The sequence below is a fragment of the Aquila chrysaetos genome, chromosome 6, assembly GCF_900496995.4.
Source record: "Aquila chrysaetos chrysaetos chromosome 6, bAquChr1.4, whole genome shotgun sequence".
Lineage (NCBI taxonomy): Eukaryota > Metazoa > Chordata > Aves > Accipitriformes > Accipitridae > Aquila > Aquila chrysaetos.
In genome coordinates, this window is record NC_044009.1 from 10049942 (window position 1) to 10070705 (window position 20764).

General features: G+C 45.3%; 1 protein-coding gene and 1 long non-coding RNA gene across 8 annotated transcripts; one reads left to right on the forward strand and one right to left on the reverse strand.

The window, feature by feature from the left end:
* Window positions 1-49: 49 nt before the first annotated feature.
* C6H21orf58 (chromosome 6 C21orf58 homolog) lies at window positions 50-15999 on the forward strand. Of its 7 annotated transcripts, none has more exons than XM_041124453.1 (8): window positions 50-74; window positions 430-504; window positions 5929-6000; window positions 7546-7603; window positions 9490-9557; window positions 10276-10419; window positions 10895-11009; window positions 12407-14301. In XM_041124453.1, the coding sequence occupies exons 3-8, from the start codon at window positions 5941-5943 to the stop codon at window positions 12835-12837; spliced, it is 876 nt and encodes a 291-aa protein (XP_040980387.1). In that variant the 5' UTR covers window positions 50-74; window positions 430-504; window positions 5929-5940; the 3' UTR covers window positions 12838-14301. The 7 variants fall into 7 exon arrangements, with proteins under 7 accessions (XP_040980387.1, XP_040980389.1, XP_029874935.1 ...); XM_041124455.1 differs by having other exon boundaries at window positions 53-74; window positions 435-504; XM_030019075.2 differs by lacking the exons at window positions 50-74; window positions 430-504 and adding exons at window positions 14310-14482; window positions 15872-15999 and having other exon boundaries at window positions 5635-6000; window positions 12407-12546.
* Window positions 11833-12411, reverse strand: LOC121233392. Its single transcript, XR_005932704.1, has 2 exons — window positions 12270-12411; window positions 11833-12171 (listed from the first exon to the last, which is right to left on the reverse strand). It is a non-coding gene; the product is annotated as an uncharacterized LOC121233392 (long non-coding RNA).
* Window positions 16000-20764: the final 4765 nt, after the last annotated feature.

Here is a 20764-nt window from a genome sequence, read left to right on the forward strand (position 1 = left end):
GGGCCAAGCGAGAGCCAATGGGGGGAGGGGGACGGCTGCCGCAGGAAAGCTGACCCGGCCGTTGCTGGGCAGCGGTGCGGGGCCGGCCTAGGCTGCGACGTCGGCCGCCGCTCCCCGGCTCCCTCTGCCCGCCCTGCGGCCGCCGCCGCTGGTGCCTCGGGTCCAGGCGGCCTCCTCCGCGAAGAGATGCTGCTTGTGGCTGCCCTGCCCTTCCATCTGCCACGTCTGCTCTTCCGTGACCGGTCCCGGTGCTGGCGGCCTGGTCCCTAGCCCCGTTGGAGGCAGAGGGAGGTGTTGGGGCAGGGGGTTGACCATCCAGCTTGATTATAACCTTCTGTGTGGAAATATGACCCTTTACAGCACGCCTAGTCTGCCTGTTGTGTATATTTTGCGTGTGGGTTTTACAGCGGCCCACTGCTTTGTTTCCAGTGCAGGAAGCGGGCTGTGAGGGCTTCACCTGCAGAGCCCCTTCACCTTGGAAGTACAGGCACAGCGAGAGCTGAGGTCTGAAAATGACTGTCAGATAACAAGGGAGAAATAAGGTGCTCTTTTCTTAATATTGAGAATAATTAACCTTACAGTCATCTACAAAACTGGCAGCTTCTTTGTCTCTTGAAGGCGTTAAATCATACAGGAAAACGCATGCTTTAATCAAGTTTGTTACTCGGCTCAGTTCAGAGGTAACCTCTTGTAATACACTGACTTTTTCTTTCTAAGAAACATGGAAATGCAAGCATCTTCATGATCCGACAACTCCTTTTCTATCCCTGGACCTTTCTATGCATTTGGGCTCTTACCTGTATGGGCTTTTGCCCCCAATTCAGACATTGCACCCTCCAGGTCGTGAGGTGGGCCTAGCTGCTCCTGTGGACTGCATCTGTGCTATATGGGTTTCCCATCCCTATGTCAACCACAATCTGAAAAGTATGTGGGAAGAAACATGGACATGTTTGTGTTCTTGGAATACACCATTTTGTTCCAATCTCCTGGTCTCCCACATTATCTCTATGTAAACGTTTCAGCATAGACAATAAAAAGACTGGAGCAGTGTGTGCCCAGTGCTCCAAAGAGAAAGCTGAGGACACTAGGAGCAAGGCAGGGTTGGCAAGGCTTTCTCTACACATCAGAAAGCCTGTCTGTGTCCAGAGCCAAGGTAGAGATTAAGTTTTAAACTCCTGCAGAGGTTGCCAGTGGACAGTATGCGTTGGCTTTCCTTTTCTTTACGACCAGTTTGGCCCTTCTAAGGAAGAGTAGACATTTCAGTGAGCAAACCATGCAGGGACATTAGATCTGACAGCGAAGACAGACTCCTGATGCTAATTTGGGTCACCTCCTGTTTTGTCAGCCTGTGGCTGTTTTGTGGGTTTTTTTGTTTATTTGTTTCTCCTGGTAGTACTGCCATGTCCTCTGACCCTGTAGCCAGGATTCTGAGTTTGTCCCGAGTCTATGCTAAGAGATAAAGTCTGAATTATGAAATTTCTTAGCACAAAAGCTTGTGTAATCTGAGAAGCAAAAGGAAACTGGTAAGCTCAGCAAAAAGAAGTTTCTTAAAAGAAAAAAGATAATATATCATGGCATTTATAACGGCAATTTTGTTAAATCAGATATGTCACTTAAAAAAAATTGGTTTAAAATAAATTACTGCTTTGACTTCTTGCTCCAGCTAAAAATGTAAAATAAGTCATGTTTGTTTGGGTTTAATGGATTTTGGTTTATTGGTAATTTTTTTTTTTTTAAATAACCAACTCATGCAATATATTTTCTTATATCCCTGTCTCTGTCAAAATGTCAGGATTTCTAGTGCTAATCTAATTAAATTGACTCAGGTGGAAATATTTGAAAAGGAACCTGTCTCCAGCGACGCGTCGGCTAGCTGGCAATCAGCCAGCACCAGCAACACCGTTTGGGTACTACCCAAATTGTCCTGCCAGCAGCTGGACTGGGGTTCTGCACTGTTAGAGCAGCTTTGCAGTGCGGGAGCTGAAGCCAGCCAGGCAGAGTGGCAGGGCCACCACCTCTGTTTCTGCTGGGGCCAATCCCACCTGACATAACCATAAAAGCAGTAGAGGTCATTTATACCTCGACTAAATTAGCAGTAGCACTGAAAATGCCACACTAAGATCAGGCTGGTAACGAAACCTTACTGAGAACTCTGGGTGCTGCTGCAACGTATCTGCAAATAAATGAGCAGTGTTTGCAGAGACTAGTGGTTTGCCATTGTTGTATAAGAAGACAATAATCATAAGTATAGTATATGATTAGTATAGTATACTTGATTATAAGTAAGAATACTTAATCATAAATATAATTTGGTTCAAACTGGGGTCACTGTTTTCAGAAATAACAGTAAAAACCAACATTACACATTGTTATATGATAGTGGCATGAAATAACTCTTGACTGTAAAATATGTTTTATTCATATGCTTAGCTTTAAATGGAGATAGGACATTTTTACAATACTTGTAACCACCAAGCAGCCTAACGAGCTCTCGACTGTTAATTTGCAACATTACAATTAGCAGAAGCAGACAATTGATTGGAAGGAAATTATATGTACTTCTCTGTTGGTGATTTGTGTGTGTGTGTGTTTCTTTTTTTATTCTTTTAACTCTCTTTTGATAAATTAAAACACTCTTCTAAGACTGAAATGATAGAGCCTCCTCCTTGGGGAACCAGAACATGAAAATTTCTAGTCTCTGGATATTTCTAGGTATGCCAGTTTGTTTGGTTCTTTTTATATTGTGTTTTAGAAATCATAGTAATTAAAATTAAGGGCATAAAGTATCAAAATCACTAAAAGATATCATAGAAATGTAGTACTGGTATGGACCTCACCAGTTATCTAATCCATTTTTGTATCTGAGGAGTGGACTAATAGTCCTACAATGTTCATCACATTTGTTTTTCTATATTGTTTTTAAACAAATTCTGTGAAAGTTTTTTCTTAGATAGCTGCTCCATCATTTATCTTACTATATAATTAAGAATTTTTCTTGGTTTTATCAGGTTTTCCTCTCCCTCATTAAGCCAAATGCTTCTTGCCCAGCCTTTCCAGACAGAAAAAAACCCACCCTGTTCTTGATTGTACCCTTTCATTTATTTAAAGATTGCTAGCCTGTCCTCTTCTCACCATCTACTTACTAATTAAACAAAGCCAGTCCTTCCAAGTCTTCCTCAGAACTTACAAAATGTACCATTTTTATCTTTTTTTTTTCTGGACATTCTTTCCCTCTTAAGCCATCATGTCTAAAATTAGGCAGAGTGTTAAAACTCTGACTTCAGTGCTGCTAAATAGAGCAGAATAATTATCTCCTGTGAGGTGCACTAACACTCCTGTTAATAATTTGCAGAATTAAATTTGTCTGATTTTGCTCTTTTGCATCATCATGTTTATGTGTGATCCCTAGTTTGTGATTCCATGTAGCTATAGATCCCTTTTGGCAAGATTCTCTTATGTCCAGCTGGCATGTTTCCGGCAAGTCATTAATTAGCAGGTTGTAAGATGTCTCTAGAGCTGGGATCCCACTGTGACCAGGGCAGCTGTAAGTGTGGGAAAAGAAAGATCCCTCAGCAGATTTGCTGGAAAGCATTTTTTTACCTAGGATTGGATTTTCTCTGGGATACCTGTCACATTAAGCAGAAGTTTCTCTCTCTTCCTTTCCTCTATAGTCAACTCGGTTGCTTAACACAGGTGCTCTATTTTTAATGGTATATTTATACTTCGTTCTTGTTGTCAACCTTTCATGTAACCCTCTATTCCTCTCACAATGAAGGCTCTAGAAATTTAACTTCTAGGGGGGACTGTATTAAACCAGTTGATGGTAAAACATCAGCTCAATATTCATCAGCAGTCAAAAACACTACTACAGCATCAGCAATGACTAATAGCAGGTTTGTTGCTGTTGTGATTGTCTGGAGACACCAACACAGCTTGCTTTGCTATGTCACTTCCCAAATGCTGCCCACAACCCCCGTCACCCCATCACAAAAGGGTTTATGAACTAGAAAGGTACAGAGAGAAGCAATTAGGATAAACACGAGACCGTACAAACAGACATACAGCCACGGTGTGATCAAAGGTCCAGCTGATGCAGCACCTTCTGAGAGTGGCCAATAGCGGAGGCTAAGAGGTGGGTATGAGAGCAGTCTGTGTGGGCTCTTGCATTATACCTTCCCAGCTGAGTTACGAGATCAATGAGCAAGGAAAATCTGCTGTTTGAGGACAAATTAAATAGATTCTCTTGCTTAGAAAAGAAACACCTGAATGGGAATATGATACCTAAATGATTCTATGTTGCAAATGGTACGGAAAAAGTGCATGGGGAACAGTTGTATAAATTTCACATAACAAATGAGAAGATTTCCAATAAACTTTTCAGGAATCTAGATATAAAACAGTCTAAATGTTATCCTTTTTTTCCCTAACACTTAAGTCAACTATACTTATGCAGTTTACTTGCATGACTAGGCTTATGCTTAAGTCTAGGACAAGTAGGAAACTCCTTGTCAAAGGTTGTTGCAGCTGCCCAAAGGATGAAGAGATCAAAGGTGCCAGAGATAATGGGAGAAAAATCTATTGGGGTTTTAAAGTACAAAAATGTACACAGAGCTCTTTCTCAGGAAAACTGCTGGCAGGTGAGAGGGTTTTCTGTTCTGCCGTGTCACTCGTAGCATTCACAGATGAGCCCTGCCAAAGAAAGCTGAGCCCCAGCTCTGACACGGCACAGCTATTTTTGGAATCCCCACATCTCAGTTTCTATAACCTCTCCAGTGACTACCAGCCTGTGTATTATTTTTAAGGACAGATCGCACACACATACTATGTGGGTCACAGCTGGAGGAGGTGATCTGTGCTGCTCCCACACAGCTCCCTACAAGCATCTATCAGCTGCTCCAGCTGCCAGCAGTGGCTCAGCTGTGGTTTTGCTATGGCCTTCAAGTAGGGAAGGGATTGTAACTTTGCTCTCCTAGGAGCAGAACTGGGCTTAAAATATGATACTGAGAATGAGTATCTGTTACTTGGCTTCTTTCTCATGCCTTGGTGTTGATTTTATGGATGTTGCTGATAAATGTTGCCCTGTTTTTTATGCTGGTAGGGCTTTGCTGGGAGAGGGAGATGCCCTGCAGGTCGCCTGGGAGGTGGTAAGCAAAAGGATGTTATACCATAGCCTCTTTACTCTTTTACTCAGCTGGGGATGAGTTCCAGCTATGTTCCTTAATTTTCTGAGTTTTTGGTTACTATCTGGTGGTGAAAACTCATGTGAAGGGCTATGTCAAACATATATGGGCCCCTTAGAGTGGGACAAACATGCCTACCTACCCCAGGTTGCTATCAGGTATCAATCAGCAAGATCATAATCTGACTCCTAGCATTGAGCTTGTATTAAAGAACCATTGGCTTTTATTTCTTTTCTTCTTGCCCACTAATGTGCTGGGCATTTGCTTTACAAAAGGTACATAAGCTTCTACCCCAGAGATAAAATTGTTTATATTATGGATTGACACTACAAACTTAGCAACCAGGTTACAGGCACAAAACTCTGACCTAGTTAGAAGACACTAACAACACAGAGGGCTGGACTTAGTGACACTGCCAGGGAAAGGCTAGCAACCAGTAAGAACAGACAAATATTCACCCAGAGTTACCCTTCTGTGACCATTGCAACCTGCAGCATGAAAATGCATTGAGAGAAATGGCAGAAAAAGCTGTATCTGTGACATCATGATGAATATCTGTACTCATTTTTACCTGGGAGTGAAACTGAAGCTTTTATCTTCTTCCCTCAATTGCTCACAATCTTGTTTGTTTTTTTTTTCTAATGGAATTATTCTTCTATGAAGATCGTGGAGGGGAAAAAATGACCACTGGAAACGTATCTGCCTTTCCTTAGCTTTTTAGCATGTTTTTTCCTGCCTACTCTTCCAGGAGACTACTACAATGACAGATCCTTCAGTGGTGGATCACCTGGCACAACTGAAACTCAAGGTCCTAGAAAAGGTAAGAGAATAACTCTGCAGTGGTCACCTTTGCTCTGCTTTTTGCATGTTCAAGCATTAACATTGTATTTTAAATAAATATATGTCAACTGAGACACAAAGAGGATCTGCAGCCAATTGAGAACCTCTTTCTTCATGCAAGCTGAGGCAGACCAATGTGCGGTGGTGCTACAGTCACTATCACTTTCTTAAATAACATTGTACAAGTTTACATGGACCTACAGTAAATTAAAAATAGAGTTAAAGTGACTTTGATTTTATGGGAGATGTCACCAGTTAGCTCAAAACCAATTTGAGTTGTGACAGGCAAAGTTTAGGAGTAAATGTTGGGTAAAGAGGACCTCAGATTGTTTTAAGGCAATTTCATGTCATCTTTTTTGTCTGCTTTCACATAAGATATGTTGCCTGATGAAACATGGGTAGACCCATGCTGGAAGCACATGAGGTGCTGTACAGAATCCCAGTAGCTCTTTGTTGTGACTGCACACTAATGCACCCAAGGTTCTCCACTCAGCCCTGTTCCTCCCCCCTCAGCACATCTGAATCTGCTAGCATAGACCTGCTTCAGTGTCCTCCAGAAGCCACTTAAAGAGAAGTCTGGAAGGAAAAACAATTTTCCTGGAGACATGAATGCTGGAAGTGGCATCTAACCTGTCTCCACAGTGGAGTCTTTTGTCTTAGATGCAGCAGCCATTTGAAGGCAAAGCTTTCAACAGTGTGGAGCTATGCAGAACCAAGAAAAGAGCCTGTGCATGAGTGAAAGGTCTCTAATTTCTGAGCAGCAGGGAGCAACAAGGGCTATCTGCTCCCCAAGGAGCAAGGAGTTGAGCACAATAACACAGCCAGCAGGGCAGGGGCCTGCCCGGCCAGCCCCCAAGCGAGGCAAGCAGGGCAGAGCCAGACATGGTGGCCAGATTCAACCAAAAGTCCAGATCTATCAGGCAAGCTCATGGCGATGAGGCAGGTCCAAGGCCAACCTGGGAAGTGCCTGCAGGTTGGGATCAGAGTTAATAGGATCCGTGGCCAGTCACAGGCATGGCCGTGGTTGAACTGCAGACCAATTACTCATCCAGTATAGCTCAGGTAAGAACTGAAGACCTAAAACTGAGATTAAAGGGGCTCCTGGGCACATGAGCAGCAGATGTGGAAGTCCCTGGTGAGGCTGGCCAGGGCCATTTAGGCCTATCAGTGTACCAAATACCCAAAACTGTCCGGCACCAAGTTCTTCATATGATCCATTATGATGAATTATGTATGAGTCTCCTGATTCACCATGCTATCAATTTCCAGGTTTGGGATAGCCTGGCCGGTTGGAAGCGTGACTGTTCTGTTACCGTAACTAGATTAGTACTGAGACATTTCATACTTCTATGAATACTTCTTGTAGCCCTCACTAGCTGTGGTTTAGCTGTTAAGAAGCACTGCTTGTCTCCACTTCTGCTTTATTTCCTCCATCCCAAACGTATGCCTGTAAGGTAAGGTTGGAAATTGTTGTGAACTTTGCTGCCTGTCTCATAACCAGTTCTTGTTGTGGTTCTACCAACAGAGACTAGAAAATGAACAGGAGAACCTAGGGAAGATGGAGTCACCTCTCCCAACTGCAAGTAAAAGAGAAGCATTTGTTCTAATTATGGACATGATACAGAAAGGGCTTAGTGATGTTCTCAGGCATGAGTTCCTCAGCAGGTCACACCAGATGATCACATCTCCTCCCTAAAAACTGGAAGAGGCCTCTGCGTGCTCAGTGGTTGGTCATTTGGGTGGTCAGAACTTGCTTTGCCTTGGTTTCTGTGACAGGAACATTGTCTGGAGGGCAGGAGGGAGACTCTGAACTTGAGTCAGTGCTGCCCCAGTTCAGCCTGCGTATCTAAATCTGTATGCAGCCCTGAGGATTGGAAGTAGCAAAAATGCAAGTTCCAGTGAAGCCTGTGCAGTAATGTCAGTCTGTATACTAGTCTCAGTCCTAACCAAGCCAGTGAATCTTAGCAGCCTTGATGCAAGGAGAATGGGCTTGCTATCCTGTGCAGCTATCTACATTTTATCTTTTGAATTTCTTCAACTGTTTTTTTTGACAAAGGGAAATAATCAGCCAGCCAAGCACTGACACAAGAATGACCTCCTGTCCAGGTGTCCTCTGCAGCCTCTCAGCTGTGGATGCTGGTTCAGCTGGAGTAAACTACTGGTGATCCTATTCATCCTAGCTCCTATACCTAGGAGCGAGCCCCTGTTGCAGTCCAGCTGTGTGCTTGGCTTTGGTGATCCTGAAAAGAAGTCATTAGGATGGCCGTGTGTCGCTGAGGGACCCAGGCAGGAGGAACACTCCACTACTAATGCTGCTTTGCACCTTTGAAGCTGACCAATGCAGCCTTGTGCAGACCAGAACATGGTTTCCAGTATAAACAAAAGTGACTCAGCTTATGAAACAAATCGTTATACTGAAAGAGTTGGTCTTGAGCACTGTGTTGATAAGAGCTGGGAAACCATTTCACCAGGAAACCATGCATGTACAATTACATCCTGACTTTGATTTGGGCAGAGAGGTCAGGAATCCCAGCATGCTTATAAAACTTCCAAAGTTTAGACAATTCTCTATAAAAGCTAGCAAACCAGCTAAAAGTTGATAAATAAGGGAGCTGAAAATAACTTGTGTCTTTATCAAACCCTTTCAAAGACTGCTGTGACGTTTCACGTACAAGTAGTGTGTTCCCTTCAACAATACTCCCACGGAAGCTACGCATGCTATGGGCAGTGCATTCATTTCTTTGCATGGCACATGTAGTGTTTATATTACCTATGGATTAAAGGCTACTGGTAGATGATCAGTAATATTTCTAGATTGTACTCTGGGCTCATATCCATTGAGCTGATGCACAAATAGTTGGAAATTTTCAATGCTGTGGCCAAAAATTTAAAATCCCTTTAACAACTTAGAGTTTCAAAACAAGAAGTGATGCTTTTCAGAGCAGATGCTGGGCATGCCTCCAATGTATCTGAAAACGTTCTTTCTTATTTTCATTGCAAGTGTGTTCAAAATCAGCTGTATGTGGGAAGAATTGAAAAGGAAGTTGATTCAGAACAAAAAGGAAACAGAAAGTTTGACATTCAAAACTGAGTTTGTTTTGATATGTCAGAACAAACTTTTTTTACATATTGCACAATCATCCTTTGCACGTACAGAGTATATCTAGATTTCAGGCTGAAATGAGTTTCTAAGCCAGGAGGTTAAAAGGGGACTTTAGAGAGCAATCTGAAAAGTTTATTTTCAAAGAAGGTGCATTGCCTTTGTAGAGCTGCTGAGCAGCTATGTCTGTATGTGGCATAAAGTCATTAGCCATTTGTGGATTTGACAAGAAAAGTAGCCTAAAGCCTTTTGTGGAAGAAGTGAAGCTATCTTATAACACGTTTTCCAGAATTAATCTCGTAATGTAGGTGGTATAATAGCTCTGTCTTTGTGATCCTTTGAGAAGATAATAGACTTCTCTTCCTTCAGGGAACAGACATGAAGCTATGCTCCAAAGTGCCCTAAGGCGAAGGAAAGATCTCCTGCAGGAGCTTAAGGTAAGAGCCCTCTCTGTGGACAGGAACAACAGAAAGGGCCAGGTTATCTGCACGTCCACCGCCAATGTGGATTCAGTTCTTTCCTGTCCTTTGGTTCTTGGACTGGGCAGTATTCAGTTCTCTGCTGGTTTGGAGTATAGAGGCTGGGCCAGCTAATCAGGGAGAGGTGCCAGAGAGCAGTATGTCTTCCCTTGCTACAGCTAACAAAGCTTGCACCCACTTCAGTTTGTTGGTAGGTTGATTCTGTTTGTCCTGAACTGTTGTATCATAAGCTCTCTGGTGTAGTGCCAAAGTGCAAAGAAGGGATTTTTAATGCCGCCAAAATAGGGACAATAGTAACTGTTACTTATTCCTAGTTTGTGGAGGGTATCAACCGTTAATGAAATGTTTTCGTAGACTTTTGGCAGTTTTTTCTTCACCTTTTTTCCATTCCTGTTTGCTTGCGCTGAAAACTGTATGGCTTCAAGATATGTGGGAAGAAAAACTTTCTTTATACTTATGCAGGCACTATTTGAGTGCTTCTCTACATGCAGCAGTCACTTGTGGTCTGCCTGTCAGATGCAGCAGTGCTGGAAGTTTCTGCAGCAGTGTTTTGGTGAGCGAGGATGTGCCCTGCTGCGGGGTCCCAGGGGCTAATCCCATTTATTCCAGAGAGCATAACAATACTGTCTGCCTTTCTGTGACCAGGTCTTGTTTAAGAAGATACTTGATTTTGCAGGAGCAGCACCTTCTAGAAGAGCTTTCACAGCCCCCTGCACCAGCTGGAGGACGCTGTCATAACCACAGAGCTACCCCCCCACACGTCTACCAGATACCTTTTCCAGGTCCCCAAGCAGAGCCACCAAGGATTATCCAGCAGACGGTAAGGATCCTCTCTCCTCGGAAACACCGCTAGCGCTGTGCCAGACTGAGACAACAACCGCAGGTGGAGGGACTTGGGGGCTCTGTGGAAACACTCATCCCACCAAAAGAGAAGATATGTCTCTTGCTGTGATATGGGACCCTTACTGGCCTAAGCAAAATCTAAGGGAAATCATCTTACAAATAAAGCACAAAATTAACAGTGTGAATGGTTTACCATAGGAACCTTCGAAGTAGCAAGAGGAGTGAGAGGATTACCCACGCTCTGGCCTGGCTGTGCAGCCAGTTTCCAATGCACATCACTGTCTGCTCGTGCAGCCCACAACCTCAACAGCTTCTCCACAAGGGTCTCATGGGAGACAATGTCCAAAGCCTTACTGAAGTCCAGGCAGATGATACCCGCTGCCCTGCCCTCACAAAGATGAGGGAGCTGGCCAAAACCAACCCCAACTTCTCCATTTTCCTTTCATTTTCAGATGCCTCCTCAGCCTGCCACCATCATCCAGCAGTTACCTCAGCCGCCCCCCCTGATCACGCAGATCCCCCCGGCCCAGCCTTTTGCAGCCCCCCGGTCTGGAAGCATTAAAGAAGGTGATGTACCCTCTGTCTAGCAGCCAGCTCCCATCACCAGCCCTGGAGAGGGCAGACAAGGTGCCACAGCAAGTGGACGGGGCCATGGGATGGCGTCCAAACTAGTCAGTGACATGCTGTTTCACGACTGGGCTGCTGCTGGAGCTGTGGGAATTGCACTCCATAAATGGGCTAGATGATAGCATTTCTGAGAGGCTTTCAGACAAACTCTTATTGCTAAAACTAAAGAAAAAGGGACTACAAACTCAGCAAAGCCAGGTTAAGCTGCCAGGGAAGCTTGGGAAAGCAAACCAGCTCAACCCAAGGCACTGAGTAATATTGACAAGGTCAAACTCATGCGTGCGGATGATTCCAAAATTATCAAACAGAATTCTAAAATGTGTTTTTATTCTCTTGTTCCCTCTTAAACTGCTGTTCAATCTCCTCAGAACAATACAGGTTTTTATTATGCCCCATGTCTGGAAACAAGACAGAACAGCTAAAGTGCTGTTCCAAATATAGTGCAATGCCAATAAAAAGAGTTTGTTTCTAAACATAGGTGGATGCTACTGTGAAACAATACATGAACGAAAACCTGGGATGACTTCCCTGGCTCAACCTTCAGCCAAAGATTTCTTCATCCCACAGAGAAATCCTCAGTCACAAAATTGCAGTATTTGTCAGCTTTTTCTTCACCTATGTGTCTGAATTTTTAAATCAGAGTTTATTTTCATAAACAAAACAGTCCCAATTCATGCATGACTTTTCTGAAGCTGATACATGTAAATTACTTTTGGTATGACCAGTTTAAAAAAAAAAAAAAAAAGGAGAGTTGCCTTGATTTTTGTTTTTTTTCCCCTCTCCCTCCTTCCTTCCCTCCCCAAGCAGAGTAGTTCCGCTGCACAGGTCCTTTGTGATTAGAACCCAGAGATCATGGTAAGTAGATTTGATGTGCATGCAGTGGACTCTCAAGGTGGCACTGCAATATCATGTAAAGTTGAGGAAACCTCCCACGTGGAAAGCAATGATCTTGAGCTGAAGCAGTGGAGAGCACTGTAAGGAGCCGGTCCATGCTGGAGTAAGTGAGAAAGCTCTAGTGCTCAGCCCTTCTCCAGCCTGCCAGTCAGCATAGCCAGAGGAGTGGGCTTGTAGGGAAACTAAAAGATGCTCAACAGCAGCTTTCCTGTAGAAGGGAGGAGAAACAGGAAAGCTGGTATGAATAGTCTTATTCATAGACAGTAATTTTGCACTGCCTAGGCAAATAATGCTAATATTTTTCACGTGTCCCTTTCAGCTGCTTTCTCTTGGTTGCAGTGACCAGTCTGTATGCTGGAGGGCACTTCTTAGTGAGACGCCTCTGCTGCTTGTCAGTTGCTGATAAAGTTCTTGCTTTCTTCCTTGGGGTGACCTCTTCCCAGATATGGTAGAGATGATGCTGATGCAGAACGCTCAGATGCACCAGCTCATCATGCAGAACATGATGCTGAAGGCTCTGCCACCGATGGCGTTCACACAGCCTGCTGGAGCCAGCTCTCCCCTGCTTCAGCATGCACAGCAGGTAACAACACTGGAGTCTGAAGGGCATCCTTGCTCACACGAGGCAATGGTTGATCTCCTTGGGAGGATGCAGGGCCTGGACAAAACATGCAGGAAGTCTAGGATGCTTCATAGCTGTACACATCTTCAAACGCACTGCACCAGAAGACTGTTACTGAGCAGAGCACAGCCTGCCTCTTTACCCATGATGAGCACTGTGACAGGACCCAATGGAAGAATGTCTCCTCCAGAAGTGCAAACTGGATTCAGTCCAGCTCTGAAAATTATCTGGTCTGTACAGTTGAACCACTAACAGCCTATGCACAGAAGCCATCTATGCTGGGCATCTGCTGCTGCAGGTCCACTTGCTGCAAACAGCAAGGCAATATTTGTGTTACAAATCCTGCAATTGGTAAAATTTGACCTGACAGTTTCAAATGGGCTAGAGCTGAAGCAGATTTTGTGATCATACTTGGAGCCCCACTGCTCTAGTTCCTGTCTCACTGAAAATGAATGGCTACTGAGCTCTGAAAGGACAGATCTTAAAGATATTTTGGTGTGTAGATCCCTATAGGGATTTTTCCAAAACGTGTCCAGTGCCTGATAAGAGGTAGGTAATTTTGAACATAGCCTTAGATGCCCAATTCCTAAGCTATTTTTAACAAGGTGATAGAGCTCCTTAGTGTCCTTAAGTGCTTTGGAAAAATGTATTTCTAGCCTCTACTCTGTAGCATTTATTACTTAAGAAGCAAGGGCAGTTGATCTTTGGGGAGGAGAGGATGTCCTAGTGTTGCAAAAACTTCCGCTGTACTTTTCCTACTCTGCCATTTTCAGGCTAGCTATGTCTTTTCCCTGTGCTGTAAGAAAGATTTGTTTTCTTTTTCTCAGATGTTAAGGTTGTCGGGTACTGAGAAAGTAACTCCTACACTTCTGCAGTCCTTGCCCAGCTCACTCGTACCTTTGCTACATGCTATTTGCAAAAGCAACAGATGGCTTAAAAGGCCCGGAGCCCTGGGTTTGACAGAGGGGTAGGAAACGCAATCCTCCTCCGTAGCCCATCCCATGGCCTGGAGGGAGCTGATGGGTTTTTGCACCTGTTGGGACCAAATGTCTGCCCCAGACAGAAAGCCTCCAACAGTAGCTGATAGCTCTTGTGTTGCAGGACACTGATGTCCCAGGAGGCCACCCACAGTGCAGAGAGGCCCACTGGCTTCGTCAGCCATGGTCCCAGGGTGGACTAGCTGTGGAAATGGCAGGCAGCACTGACTCTTCCTCATGTCAGAGCTGCACCGAGCGTTGCCTAGGATGGAAGTCCTTTTCTATTTTCCTTAAACTTTGCAGTTTCTCGTTTTGAATACTCTTTCCCCCTTGCCTTGGGGAGATGTCTGGGGCAGACAGTGGTGTTGGGAGAGCCAGCGGACTCATCTGCAGCTTTCTGTGGAGGACTCTGTGTCTAAGGGAAGATGGCAGAGGAAGAGCGTGTCCTCGCCCTGGTTCCTACCTTCTTCCCCAGGCCATCCTGTCACTGTGCATTTACCTGATGTAGACCGGTGGAATAAACTGGGGGGAGTGGGCTCAGAGTGCCTCTGAATATCAGGTGAAATATGATATCACCCAGTGTTTGCTGGACCTTCTATGTTGGAGCCTGCAAAACCCATCTCCAGGCACATGCAGAAGGACTTCCTTTACCAAGGGGTGGCCGAGTGGGAACCCAGCCCCTCAGCCAGGGACCCTTCCCGTGGGGGCACAGATTTCACAAATCGCCCTTTGTCTCTCTCCAACAAGGACCTGCAGTTTGCTGCTCCCCTGGCTGTGAAAGCAGAGAGGTCCAGGCCATCTGCAGTGCACCACCACCACCACTACCCTCCCACAGGGGTGCTCCCCGTGCCCCATGGGGGTTTCCCGTCCACGTCCATGGCACATCACTGGACTGGGAGCACGCTCCCTGCCCTGCCTACGTAAGTAAGACACGATGTAAACTTTTAGCCCTTCCTTCCTGCACGGGTGGGGTAGCAAGGTAGGCCAGACAATCCCATGCCTTCATGGTTCTTCACTAAGGCCAGTCCTGATTATTGTCTTTAATGCAACAATGGGATTGAGGTGGGTTAAGTGATTATTTGATACACTCAATCTTATAACTTGAGTAATTAACCCTTGCTTACTGTGGAACAAACATGAGGATCAGACAAGGTCTACAGATGACACCAAGCTGCATCCCTGCCACTCAGAGCCACCACCCAGCAATGCTGCATGGCTCTGCTCTGCAGTGGCTGTTACCCTGGGGTTTGGGTCTCCCCGTGAACCCAGCAGACACCTGCTAAATAAGGGCTGCATGTGGTTTACATTCAGGCTAAGGTTCCCAGTAGGATTTATATTCTTAAAATGCTGCTATGACATTTGCTAATCAGAAATTCCTGGGAAAAAAACCTACCACCGCTCGCTAAGAAAAATGGTACAAAGGGAGGGCAGTACTCAGAAATAAAGCTGAGCTTTTGCGATAAGCCTCTGCTTGCAGCTTGGGTGTTTTTTCAAGTGCAGAAATGGGTGGACTTCTCCCCATGCTGCACCCAGGTCTGTAGAGCCCTCAGCAGAGGTCAGCAGCCAGCTCCTCCAGGGGCTCACTTGCCTGTGCCTTCCCTGCTGTCTCTGAGCTTGTCCTGGTTGGCTTTCTAGGAGTGAGCAGATCACACCTGGGACTAGGGTTTGAACTAGTCTGCTCATGCAAATGCCTGTGGCAGGAGGGCCCTTGGGCGAGGATCTGAGCCAAGAGAGCGCAGTGGTCTTGCTGAGTACATCAGGAGTGGATAGCAAGAAAGCAGGCATGGAAGCAGCGGTGCTGGAAAGTTCTTACGTGCTGAGGCTGGTAAAGAAATGCACATTGCTAGAGTGTGGTGCAGTAGCTGGGGATTTTGGGAATGGGGACTCACTCTTGCATCGGTCACAACACAGCTTTTATTTTTGTGCTGTGGCACTTTCAAAGCCTTAGGGAACGTAAGGACAGGATGGAGGCAGCTGCATCCTCAGGCATGGGCGACCTGCTGGCAGGGATATCTCTATGGCCCTCTTTAGCATGGGATTTGAATTCCTGAACAGATTATTTACCTATTGGGATTGTAAGGGATAAACATTTCTACCCCTTTCACTTTTACATGGGTTTGTAATCTGTACCGGTAAAGATCTCTTGGCTCCTTCCAGAATTGGCTTTTAAGCTGTCTTTTTCCTTTTCTTTAGCTACCGTCCACCATGAATTATGAGATCTGACACATCTATGCTGTCCTTCTGCAGCTGCAGCAAGCATGCACTTTTGGCTATTACCAAACACAATAAAGCCATTTTTCTTGTTGCAGGTGGCCCACATACTGACAGTACGTGTTCTTCTACAAATGGACTGTAGCATTGCTGAGGTCAACCTGTATTTGAACAGCTCCTAAATGATCTGTCTGATTGACAGCCTAATGTCTGTAAGACTGCATGTTGTTAGTACAAGAAGTGAGCAGGAGAAAGATGGCAGATGTTCAGAACAAACATACCATGCACCTGTTGTTTGCTCACCCATTTCTGCTAGTTCAGTTGTTTCCTCTCATCCTCGAAGCCCAGACCAGCCACAAGCAATCACCACTTTTGCTGTCTCGTCACAGAATCAAGAAAACCCATCCCAAAGTGTCTTGCAGGCCTGGCAGCCCACACCGGCCCCTGGACATGAAATAAGCTTAACACCAGTGTTATTCGAGCCCTTGCAAATGAGTATGACCCAGCTCCAGGGCTAAGAGTCCCCTTCATGTGCAAATGGAGGAAATGTCCCTTGCAAAGGGGCCTGCTGCTGTCCTGGGGAGGATGATACAAATTAACCCAGGATGCCTGAATGAGGGTTATCAGCCTGAAGTGTTCCTCCCTCAGTGTTTTTGGTTTTACTCCCTCACAGATATACTTGTCCTACAGCAATTACCTATCCAGGGAACTAAAGGTGAGCAGGAACAATCCAAATGCAAGTTACCTGCATAGCAGAGAAAAACCCTAGCATTGGATTTTCCTGAAGACCAGCACTCTGCCCTACCTGTGTGAGTTGGCTTTACACACTGTTTGGATAAATAATTCTCAGTGGAGAACAGAAAGAAATCTGCTCCTGCAGTCATGGGGTTTGAACGTTGAAGTGCAATGCCTACCCCCAGCTAACCGCAGTCAGTGTTTTCTGCCCCAGGAGGGCTCTGACTCCCAAAATCTCTCCCAAATCTCACATTTACAAAAGTACCCAAGGTTTTCTTCACAAAGCTCTATTGAAAGGTAATTGAAGCAGCCTGGACTTGTGTATATTCTGTAATGAACGGGTTAACTTTGTTCATGAAATCGCATGTGGGGGTAGGGACATTCTTCGCTTATCTAAAACCTGTGGAGGTAGGGATATTCTTCACTTATCTAAGACCATGAGTATCTGTTGAGTAGACAATTGCATACTGATGATTAGCATATGTAGAGAGACGTTTGCAGAGCATGAATGGGACTTGAGTCACCTAAAGAACAGCTGAGGAAGACTTCGGCCTTCATCCCAACAACCACCAGGAGGCAAATTACGACCACCTAACACCTGATGGCACAAGATACCGAAGATACCAGCCAGCCGTCAGGTATAAGGGACTAAAAAGACTGTATAAATAAAGAGGCTCTTCCCCAGTTTGGGTGCGAGCTTGTGGCGGAGCACTGTCTCCCCGGCCGCCCAGCGCTGTTTTGCTCTTTTATCGCTTGCTAATAAATTCGATCTTTTATTTAATACAAATTGGCTCCTCCAATTTGTCACGAGCGTCTATAACAAACTTGGTGCCGTGACTCGGATCCAGGTTCTTTGGTGCGGACCCTTGCAAGCGGGGAGGCGCCCTATCCCCGGATAGCCCCGTCTTGAAGAGTTGCCGCCGCCATACCCTGGACCCACGAACCCCTCTAAATTACGATAACTGAGCAAAAGAACCTGCAGGACCCCTTAAATTTTGTGCACGAAGACCAAACGAAGACCCCGGGAGCGGGTGAGTATATAAAGCGTGAGCCGTTTGGTTGGGGTGGTTATCCCGAGGTGCGATTGTGTGAGAGGTCTCTCTGAGATCACACGAGTGCGGACCCTCCAGTAGTGCAGTTCTCGTAGCCCGCGAGGGAGCGAGTCACGACCGAGGGGAAGTGAGTGTGTGTGTGTGGATAAGGGCACCTCGGAAGATGGGACAGAGGAAAAGCAAGCCCTCTGGACCCATGGGGATGGGGAAGGGAAATAAGTTACCAGACATACCCCCGGATAGTCCCCTAGGCCTGATGTTAAGATATTGGGACAGTTCACCAAGGAGAAAGGATAGGTCTAAGGAAAAGATGATTAGTTATTGTATTGAGATTTGGGGTGGAAAACCTCTCAGCAGTCCTCATGTACTCTGGCCTGTGTTCAGGTCCTCTGAGGATTGGGTGTGTCAACAATTAAATATATGGGTAAACAATAAGAGACCACCAGCCAGCCCAGAGGAAAGTGAATATGCTGCCTTATGGATTTCCCAATCCTGGGAACTGTCATTCCTCTTTGCCTTAAGGGAAAACAGACCAGATAAACCTCCAAAAGATGATGAGGACCCCCTTTGGCCCCCTCCCTATGCCCCTCAGGCCCCTCCTCCTCAGGACCCACTCCAAGGCCAGGAAATAGCCCAGGCCCAGGAAGGGTCAGATTCGGAACCTAATTCCTCGACCCTGACACCCCCTCCCAGGTCTGCATGCAATAAAATAAGGAGAGGAGAGGAAAGATTGTTTCCTCTTCGAGAAATGTTAGTGCCTGGTGCGGATGGACAGGGGGGACCGGGAACGGGGTATGTGGCAGTTCCCCTTAATACAGGGGATGTAAGGGAATTTAATCATAGAAATGGGGATTCGAGTAGACGTGGAAGAGGAAGAGTTAAAAATTAGGCTTTGTCCCCTTACAGAGGTGGACGAGAAACAAATTAACCCCGAAGTGTGGTATACTCCCGAAACGGTTGGAAAACTGGATATTGAACCATTTGAGGTGGTTATTAAGAACCCCGAGATTCCAGTGAGAATTAAACAATATCCCTTATCTAATGAAGGGAAAAGGGGACTAAAACCTGAGATCAAGAGACTATTGGAAAAGGGGGTACTCGAACCCTGCATGTCCCCTTTTAATACCCCGATTTTACCAGTAAAAAAATCCGATGGTAGCTATCGGCTGGTGCATGACCTAAGGGAAATCAATAAACGGACTGTCAAGCGGTTCCCGGTAGTGGCAAACCCACACACCCTGCTGAGTCAATTGGGACCCGAGAACCAATGGTATAGCGTAATAGATCTTAAGGATGCATTCTGGTCGTGCCCTCTAAAGGAGGAATGTAGAGATTATTTTGCCTTCGAGTGGGAAGACCCAGACACTCATAAGAGACAGCAGTTAAGGTGGACTGTACTCCCCCAGGGGTTTACAGAATCCCCAAACTTATTTGGACAAGCCCTAGAACGGGTTCTACGGGAATACCAACTGCAGGATGGGGTCGTACTAATACAGTATGTGGATGACTTATTGTTAGCAGGAGAAAATCAAGAAACAGTCAGAAAAGAAAGCATACAGTTGTTAAATTTCTTGGGCCTTCAAGGCCTCAAGGTATCACGGCCAAAACTACAGTTTGTGGAAAAGGAGGTGAAATATTTAGGACACTGGATAAGCAAGGGGACTAAGAAGTTGGACCCCGAACGAGTAAATGGAATTTTATCACTGAAAGCCCTGAGGAGTAAACGACAGATTAGACAATTGTTGGGGCTATTTGGGTATTGTAGGCAGTGGATTGAAAACTTTAGTGCGAAAGCACGATTTTTGTATCAAAAGTTAACTATGGATGGGTTGCTTAAATGGACCCCGGAGGATGAAGAGAGATTAGAGAGTCTCAAGGCTGATCTAGTTAACGCCCCTGTCTTGAGTCTGCCTGATGTGAGGAGACCCTTTTATTTATTTGTGGCCACTGAGGAGGGGACAGCATACGGAGTTTTAACCCAGGAGTGGGCAGGGAAAAAGAAACCTGTAGGGTATATTTCCAAATTATTAGACCCCGTCAATAGAGGGTGGCCCACCTGTTTACAGGCAGTCGTTGCTGTAGCCCTGATAGTGGAAGAACCGAATAAGGTAACATTTGGAAGTGAATTAAGGGTGTTCTCCCCCCATAATATTCGAGGAGTTCTCCAACAAAAGGCTGAAAAATGGATCACCGATGCTAGGCTTTTAAAATATGAGGGAATCCTGATCCATTCCCCTAAATTAGAGATCGGAACAATGAGCTTGCAGAACCCGGAGCAATTTTTGTATGGAGGTCCTGAAGAAGAGTTAACACATAATTGCCTCCAAACCATAGAACAACAAACGAAAATTAGGCCAGATCTAGAAGAGGTAGAACTGGGGGAGGGAGAAAAGCTATTCGCTGATGGGTCATCTCGAGTAATAACAGGGAAAAGGAAGTCAGGATATGCAATTGTGGATGGGAGGAGCCTAAAAGTAAAGGAATCTGGACCGCTCAGTCCTAGTTGGTCGGCGCAGGCATGTGAGTTATATGCAGTACTTAGGGCATTGGAACTTTTGAAGGACAAAGAAGGAACCGTGTACACTGATTCAAAATATGCGTATGGAGTGGTACACACTTTTGGAAAAATTTGGGAGGAACGGTGACTTATTAATTCTCAAGGAAGGGGTTTGGTTCATGAGAAACTGATTGTCAAAATTCTACAAGCAATAAGAGGGCCCAAGCGAATAGCTGTAATACATGTTAAGGGACACCAAAGAGGAACAACCCCCGAAATTCGAGGGAATAATCTTGCTGACCAAGAAGCCAAGGCGGCAGCACTACTTGCTGTGACCATCACCCCGCTAGCAGGTGAAACGCCGGCAAAAATCTTTAGCCCACAGTTTAGTAAACCAGAAATGGATAAATTGAAGGAAATGGGAGTAGTGGAAAAAGAGGGTAATTGGGAACTACCCGATGGGAGACAAGTATTACCAAAAGCACTAACATGGAAAATAATGAGAGGTATGCACTCAAAGACTCATTGGGGTGTCCAAGCGCTGGTTGATCAATTCGCAATAAAATACATGTGTATTGGGGTTTATAATGTAGCCAAGGGAATCGTACAGGGGTGCCTAACGTGTCAGAAGATCAATAAGCAGCATCTTAGAGAAAAAGTACAAGGGGGACGGGAATTGACACACCAACCATTCGCCAAAATACAGA